Source organism: Microplitis mediator, chromosome 7 (assembly GCF_029852145.1).
Source record: "Microplitis mediator isolate UGA2020A chromosome 7, iyMicMedi2.1, whole genome shotgun sequence".
Classification (NCBI taxonomy): Eukaryota; Metazoa; Arthropoda; class Insecta; order Hymenoptera; family Braconidae; genus Microplitis; species Microplitis mediator.
In genome coordinates, this window is record NC_079975.1 from 4,845,248 (window position 1) to 4,854,279 (window position 9,032).

The 9,032-nt window shown below is 38.2% G+C and overlaps 1 protein-coding gene and 1 long non-coding RNA gene across 2 annotated transcripts; one reads left to right on the top strand and one right to left on the bottom strand.

The window, feature by feature from the left end:
• Window positions 1-513: 513 nt before the first annotated feature.
• Window positions 514-2,085, top strand: LOC130671661 (uncharacterized). Its single transcript, XR_008990552.1, has 3 exons — window positions 514-593; window positions 682-741; window positions 820-2,085. It is a non-coding gene; the product is annotated as an uncharacterized LOC130671661 (long non-coding RNA).
• Window positions 2,086-3,839: 1,754 nt separating this feature from the next.
• LOC130671033 (mucin-2-like) lies at window positions 3,840-9,029 on the bottom strand. The gene has a single exon (XM_057474711.1). The coding sequence runs from the start codon at window positions 9,027-9,029 to the stop codon at window positions 3,840-3,842; it is 5,190 nt and encodes a 1,729-aa protein (XP_057330694.1).
• Window positions 9,030-9,032: the final 3 nt, after the last annotated feature.

Sequence of the window (9,032 nt, forward strand, 5' to 3'; positions counted from 1 at the left end):
ACGCTTCTCTTTCTTCTCATTCTGTATTATATATTTATAAATATATACCTCTTTTATCTCGTATAATGCTTCCTTCATTTATATACTTTGTCTGTGTTGCCAACTATCAAATCTTTTTCTCCTTCATTTCGATGACGTTTACACGGTTCTCGACTCCTGGTGAACTTTGGGGTTAAGCTGATTGACAGACTACTTCGTTTCAGCTTCTCCAGGTGTTATTACACCTTTTTAATTTTTCCTATTCATATTTATTTTTTTTTAATCATAAAAAAAATTTTCATTATTTATTTTATAATTTTTCTATTTTGTTGCCATTGTTTAACTTTTTCGAAGCACTAACTTGAGAAAGCTGTTATGAGAACCAAAGAAGTTCATAAATGTGCAAGTTCATATATATATATAGGTATACGTTGTATGTACGAAAGTATATTCCTCGTGGGATATGGTTCTTATATATTCTCTCTCTCTCTTTTTTTCTCTCTCTTACGTATCTTTGGTACATAAATAAAAGCGCATCTCGAGAGGTATTAAATCACGTAAAATCGCGTGTATGCATCGTAACAAAAATAATATTAAAAAATATCATAATAAGGGTATAAAAATATAACTTTTGTTTCCTGACTGACAAAATATAATTTATGAATAAATATAATTAATGAATTATTAATTATCATTTTTTAGACTAGACCTTGATCGAGTGACAGCGCGACAGAGAAAACGTAACCTCACATTTAGTGAGCGGTAAGATATTTTACTATGATAAATATTATTTACAAATATATAGGATAGTAAACATAATAATATTGATATATCGAATAGATTGTGGGTAAGACAAGACATTAATGTAAGAAGCTGGTAGGTGCTCGGGAATGTTGACGTGGAATATCAAAACGGTCAGTGGTGAAGGTTAGTACGCATGCGCCACCCCCCGCAGAGCCAATCACCGCCCGAGAAATGGTAGTAGCCGCGTCCAAGTCAGCTTCAGGAGTATTCAACTGCTTCTCTTCTCTTACTTGCTCTCACTTATTCTGGCTGACGAATAATAAGGAACAGAAAGAGAAGAAACGAGTTCAGCTTCTCAGCTTCTATTTTAGTACTCCCTCTGTATGAAATCATCTTCACTGTTGTATAGAGTATGGAGTAATGAAAGATGACGAAGAGAAGACGAGACAAGAGTAATAAGCTAAAAAATAATAATGATGATAATAATAAGAGTAAGACGAAAAGAAGGGGTTAAAGACTGTATACAAGGATCCGGTAAAAGAGTAAAGTTGATTGCGTCGAGGCTGCGTAAATCTTGTTGATGGAAATTGTCCGCGTACCTTCAGTTTGTTCGGCAATTACATCCTGCCGTGAATGCGTTGGTCAGTAGCACTATACTCTCTTCCATATACTTATGTATAACCTCTTCCTCCTTTTATTTTTCTCGGTATGTAGTCCGTAGTTCATCGGATGCCTTTTACCTTCAGTACTTATCCAACCCCTGATCGCGCCTTTTATTCCACCCCGTCGAGTCTTCCAGAGATTAATGATCCTCTCTCTTAAGATTTTTTAATTCTAAAGACTGTGCACAAATAACTACCGTCATCTGTCTTGACCATCCAATTACCGTCTCAGTTATGTGTGGAATAACATTTTCATATTATTCATACTTTTTTTGGTCATTTATTCGTCATCAGTTATCGTCAACCAAATTCACTGTCGAAATAACTGAAACTGCAAGAGTTCCTAGTTTTTTTTCAGAGCTTAACATAATATTGTATGTACATAATAATAGAAGGAGTTATCGTACTGTTCCTTACAAGACGCTTCTGTTGAAAATTTAAATTAACTCTTAATTTAAAATTAACAACTCTGAGAGTCACTGTAGTGTATCAACATCCAGCGAAGTAACTGTAAAAAATTAATACTGTCTATCAATAATAAGACATTGATGCTTATATAGACGAATAGAAGAAATAATTGAAAAAAAAATAATACACTCGATGGATAGAGGACGAATATCGTAACAGTAAAATATATATGTATATATACGACAGACCGTGACAGTAGTAGTGTAGTGTACTAGATGGAGTAGTGTTGAGAAAGAGGGTGCAGAGGTGGGTTGGGTGAAAGCTGTCACAGGCAGAGACGGCCGGGGAGATGGTTCTCATCCCCTTGTACCTCGTCCTCATCTGTAATCGCGGGGGCGGCGACGTCCTGTCCTCGACAGGATCACATTGCCACTGAACTATACTACTGTATACGCAACACAGAACAGACCGACGCGGCTTAAACCCTCCTGGCATCATCCCTCTTCACCTCTCTACACCTAATACCAACAGCAAATCTCTCTCTCATCATTGCAAACTTCTCTCTTCTGTAGGTTGCCAGTCGACACGGTGCCAATTCCATTCGCTTAACGCAAAATCAACACTGAAATTGTCGATCAGCTTCATAATATAAACATAATACCAACAATATCGATAACCAAAAATATTCTTATCCCAACATTTTGCTTAACAAACTACTAAATAACAAAATTAATAAGTAATTTTATTTTTAAATAATGTACTGTTCAAAAATATTATCACGTTTCTTTTATATACGTCAATCTCCAAACAAATGCATATATCTATATCTATATATGTATATATAAATTGATTCGATCACCAGTAGCACAACATTTCGTCTCAATACGTCGAGACATTTTTTTGTTAGTATAAGCAGTAGTTTAAAGTTTCATCAAATGACAAGATCCATGGGAGAATTATATAATGAATAAGACAAAGAGAAGAGTCAAGAAGAATAAGGGACCTACACGTGTGTGTCACTCTGTTATGTTCCGTTTGATGTTGGATAGTGATCCCAGAGCTCCAGCTTGGCGGATTGCCACATACATATTGCATGCCCGCGAGCGACGACCACCGAAGACATATTTATTGGCATCTCCACGCATTGCCGCTAAAACCATGCTAAATATGTCCCTATGTAACCAAGTCAATACTTGTTTATAATATAACCACATTTATCTTATACTTATATAGATGTTTATTTATTTTTAAAAAGTATTAATAAGGATACATCGATATATATGTGAACAATAAACGCATGAGCCTTTTTTTGAGGACGCGTGGATGGATTGATAAAATCGATGATCGATATCGAGATAGCTTTATGACATTTCATTGGCTATTTAATTGGTTACGAGAATTATCGATACTTTTTTAGGGCTGACGAATAGGGAGTGAAGAACAGTTTATCGTTTATTAGTGATTAGAAGACTGAATTAGTTATTAGTTATTAGGTTATTAGTGAGGGTGAGTAAGTGCGATAATGTAGGATCGATAAAAAAGAAGATCAATTGTGTAGAACAATGTTGATTGAAAGGAATTGTGAGAATATTTATGTGGGTATGGATGGATGTTAGAAGAAGAAGGAGAAGAAGAAGCGTGGATTAACACAGGAAACGCATCGGGTAGTCGCGGATCGCGAGATGGATAGACGATTGACTCTGATGTGGAGAAGCAAAACATTAAAGAGAATCGATGGATGATTCGATTGAACGTATTAACGATCTCATCAATTAAACTCGCGTCCCCCAGGATATATGTGTATTCTCTGTAGCCATTTTCGACGAGCCATTGAAAGATACAAAGAGCCAGCAGACTAAAATTTATACATTGTTGAATACTGTAATTACGTTATTAATTTTGTTGGTAAAAAAATAATGTTTAATGCATTTTTGGTGAACGCTTTTTACTATATTTATTTACATTTTAAATTTATTATTGTTTCTTATAAACTAATGAGATTAATAAATAAGGGAATAAATGGAATAGATTAATGGGAAGGAAAAATTAGAGAAGAACAGATACTACTGTTGGATGAAATGATGAACTGTTTGATGGATTGTGTGCAGAATTTGGTGATAAGTTTTCTGGAGATGTTCCGGATGATGGCAGGCAATTTGTTGATAGAGAGTCTGTGGAAGCACCAGAAGAAGCAGGATTCGGTATCATGCAAGGATTAGGTTTTGGGTTGTTTTGAGATGAAGTAGGGTTTGGATATGCGGGTTTAGGGAATAGAATTAACTCAAGTGGATTGAAGGTAAGATGGATGCCAGAATGAACGGATGAAGGTGTTGCTGATGCAGATGAAGATGGAGTTGTTGGAAGAGAATCTGGGTTCAAAGCAGATGGAGGCGCTTGTGAAGGGTTTGTTGCAATAGAAGTGTTTCGAGAAGGATTGAAGGAAGTGGAGGATGGGAAGACATGTGGAAATGTAGAGGTTGAATTATTATATGGATTTATGAGTGAAGGAGGCAAATGTGGAGGCGTCCTTGTTGTTGTCGTTGTAGTAGTAGAAGTTTTTGATTCGTCAGATGGCGAAGAATCATTGGAAGGGTCTATTGTTGATGATAATGTCGTATTAGAGAGAAGAGGCACAGAATTAGATGTTGCTGAAAAAAGACTATCCACATGAGTCATCCCAGACAGATCAGTTGAAGATGTTGTTGTTGAAATTACACGCTCCGAATCGAAAGGGGTTTCATTAGACAGTATTGGAACGACTGTGCCAGGGCCAGCTGGCGTGGTGACGATATTTACTGTAGCATTATTGGTATTATCGATCGTATTCACATCCATTGACGGTTCTGTTGTTGATACACCAGTAGCAGGCAAAGGACTGTCGGTATGAGTCGTTCCCAATGGATCAGTTGAAGTCATTGTCGTTGAAATTACGGACTCAGAATCAGTATTGGTTGTATTAGACATTATTGGAACGACAGTGCCGAGGTCAGTTGGTGTTGTGAAATTATTTACTGTAGCATGATTAGTGTTCTCGACGGTATTCACATCCATTGACGGTTCTGTTGTTGATACTTCACCGATAGGTAGAGGACTGTCGGTTTGAACTGGTTTAGACGGATCAGTTGAAATCATTGTCGTTGAAATTACGGACTCAGAATCAGTATTGGTTGTATTAGATATTATTGGAACGACAGTGCCGAGGTCAGTTGGTGTCGTGAAATTATTTACTGTAGCATGATTAGTGTTCTCGACGGTATTCACATCCATTGACGGTTCTGTTGTTGATCCTTTATCGATAGGTAGAGAACTGTCGGTATGAACCGGTTTAGTCGGATCAGTTGAAATCATTGTCGTTGAAAATACGGACTCAGAATCGGTATTGGTTGTATTAGACATTATTGGAACGACAGTGCCGAAGTCAGTTGGTGTCGTGAAATTATTTACTGTAGCTTTATTGGTGTTTTCGACGGTATTCACATCCATTGACGGTTCTGTTGTTGATCCTTTATCGATAGGTAGAGAACTGTCAGTATGAACCGGTTTAGTCGGATCAGTTGAAATCATTGTCGTTGAAATTACGGACTCAGAATCGGTATTGGTTGTATTAGACATTATTGGAACGACAGTGCCAAGGTCAGTTGGTGTTGTGAAATTATTTACTGTAGCATGATTAGTGTTCTCGACGGTATTCAAATCCATTGACGGTTCTGTTGTTGATCCTTTATCGATAGGTAGAGAACTGTCGGTATGAACCGGTTTAGTCGGATCAGTTAAAATCATTGTCGTTGAAATTACGGACTCAGAATCGGTATTGGTTGTATTAGACATTATTGGAATGACAGTACCGAGGTCAGTTGGTGTCGTGAAATTATTTACTGTAGCATGATTAGTGTTTTCGACAGTATTCACATCCATTAACGGTTCTGTTGTTGATCCTTTATCGATAGGTAGAGAACTGTCGGTATGAACCGGTTTAGTCGGATCAGTTGAAATCATTGTCGTTGAAATTACGGACTCAGAATCGGTATTGGTTGTATTAGACATTATTGGAACGACAGTGCCGAGGTCAGTTGGTGTCGTGAAATTATTTACTGTAGCATTATTGGTGTTCTCGACGGTATTCACAACCATTGACGGTTCTGTTGTTGATACTTCACCGATAGGTAGAGGACTGTCGGTTTGAACTGGTTTAGACGGATCAGTTGAAATCATTGTCGTTGAAATTACGGACTCAGAATCAGTATTGGTTGTATTAGATATTATTGGAACGACAGTGCCGAGGTCAGTTGGTGTCGTGAAATTATTTACTGTAGCTTTATTGGTGTTTTCGACGGTATTCACATTCATTGACGGTTCTGTTGTTGATCCTTTATCGATAGGCAGAGGACTGTCGGTTTGAACCGGTTTAGACGGATCAGTTGAAATCATTGTCGTTGAAATTACGGACTCAGAATCGGTATTGGTTGTATTAGACATTATTGGAACGACAGTGCCAAGGTCAGTTGGTGTTGTGAAATTATTTACTGTAGCATGATTAGTGTTCTCGACGGTATTCACATCCATTGACGGTTCTGTTGTTGATCCTTTATCGATAGGTAGAGAACTGTCGGTATGAACCGGTTTAGACGGATCAGTTGAAATCATTGTCGAAGAAATTACGGACTCAGAATCGGTATTGGTTGTATTAGACATTATTGGAATGACAGTGCCGAAGTCAGTTGGTGTCGTGAAATTATTTACTGTAGCATGATTAGTGTTCTCGACGGTATTCACATCCATTGACGGTTCTGTTGTTGATCCTTTATCGATAGGCAGAGGACTGTCGGTTTGAACCGGTTTAGACGGATCAGTTGAAATCATTGTCGTTGAAATTACGGACTCAGAATCGGTATTGGTTGTATTAGACATTATTGGAACGACAGTGCCAAGGTCAGTTGATGTTGTGAAATTATTTACTGTAGCTTTATTGGTGTTTTCGACGGTATTCACATTCATTGACGGTTCTGTTGTTGATCCTTTATCGATAGGCAGAGGACTGTCGGTTTGAACCGGTTTAGACGGATCAGTTGAAATCATTGTCGTTGAAATTACGGACTCAGAATCGGTATTGGTTGTATTAGACATTATTGGAACGACAGTGCCAAGGTCAGTTGGTGTTGTGAAATTATTTACTGTAGCATGATTAGTGTTCTCGACGGTATTCACATCCATTGACGGTTCTGTTGTTGATCCTTTATCGATAGGTAGAGAACTGTCGGTATGAACCGGTTTAGACGGATCAGTTGAAATCATTGTCGAAGAAATTACGGACTCAGAATCGGTATTGGTTGTATTAGACATTATTGGAATGACAGTGCCGAAGTCAGTTGGTGTCGTGAAATTATTTACTGTAGCATGATTAGTGTTCTCGACGGTATTCACATCCATTGACGGTTTTGTTGTTGATACTTCGCCGATAGGTAGAGAACTGTCGGTATGAACCGGTTTAGTCGGATCAGTTGAAATCATTGTCGTTGAAATTACGGACTCAGAATCGGTATTGGTTGTATTAGACATTATTGGAACGACAGTGCCGAGGTCAGTTGGTGTCGTGAAATTATTTACTGTAGCTTTATTGGTGTTTTCGACGGTATTCACATCCATTGACGGTTCTGTTGTTGATCCTTTATCGATAGGTAGAGGACTGTCGGTTTGAACCGGTTTAGACGGATCAGTTGAAATCATTGTCGTTGAAATTACGGACTTAGAATCGGTATTGGTTGTATTAGACATTATTGGAACGACAGTGCCAAGGTCAGTTGGGGTTGTGAAATTATTTACTGTAGCATGATTAGTGTTCTCGACGGTATTCACATCCATTGACGGTTCTGTTGTTGATCCTTTATCGATAGGTAGAGAACTGTCGGTATGAACCGGTTTAGACGGATCAGTTGAAATCATTGTCGAAGAAATTACGGACTCAGAATCGGTATTGGTTGTATTAGACATTATTGGAATGACAGTGCCGAAGTCAGTTGGTGTCGTGAAATTATTTACTGTAGCATGATTAGTGTTCTCGACGGTATTCACATCCATTGACGGTTCTGTTGTTGATCCTTTATCGATAGGCAGAGGACTGTCGGTTTGAACCGGTTTAGACGGATCAGTTGAAATCATTGTCGTTGAAATTACGGACTCAGAATCGGTATTGGTTGTATTAGACATTATTGGAACGACAGTGCCAAGGTCAGTTGATGTTGTGAAATTATTTACTGTAGCTTTATTGGTGTTTTCGACGGTATTCACATTCATTGACGGTTCTGTTGTTGATCCTTTATCGATAGGCAGAGGACTGTCGGTTTGAACCGGTTTAGACGGATCAGTTGAAATCATTGTCGTTGAAATTACGGACTCAGAATCGGTATTGGTTGTATTAGACATTATTGGAACGACAGTGCCAAGGTCAGTTGGTGTTGTGAAATTATTTACTGTAGCATGATTAGTGTTCTCGACGGTATTCACATCCATTGACGGTTCTGTTGTTGATCCTTTATCGATAGGTAGAGAACTGTCGGTATGAACCGGTTTAGACGGATCAGTTGAAATCATTGTCGAAGAAATTACGGACTCAGAATCGGTATTGGTTGTATTAGACATTATTGGAATGACAGTGCCGAAGTCAGTTGGTGTCGTGAAATTATTTACTGTAGCATGATTAGTGTTCTCGACGGTATTCACATCCATTGACGGTTTTGTTGTTGATACTTCGCCGATAGGTAGAGAACTGTCGGTATGAACCGGTTTAGTCGGATCAGTTGAAATCATTGTCGTTGAAATTACGGACTCAGAATCGGTATTGGTTGTATTAGACATTATTGGAACGACAGTGCCGAGGTCAGTTGGTGTCGTGAAATTATTTACTGTAGCTTTATTGGTGTTTTCGACGGTATTCACATCCATTGACGGTTCTGTTGTTGATCCTTTATCGATAGGTAGAGGACTGTCGGTTTGAACCGGTTTAGACGGATCAGTTGAAATCATTGTCGTTGAAATTACGGACTTAGAATCGGTATTGGTTGTATTAGACATTATTGGAACGACAGTGCCAAGGTCAGTTGGGGTTGTGAAATTATTTACTGTAGCATGATTAGTGTTCTCGACGGTATTCACATCCATTGACGGTTCTGTTGTTGATCCTTTATCGATAGGTAGAGAACTGTCGGTATGAACCGGTTTAGTCAGATCAGTTGAAATCATTGT

Excerpts from the sequence above, each read along its gene's own strand:
- LOC130671033 (XM_057474711.1), bottom strand. The coding sequence starts at position 9,029 with ATGATTTCAACTGATCTGACTAAACCGGTTCATACCGACAGTTCTCTA.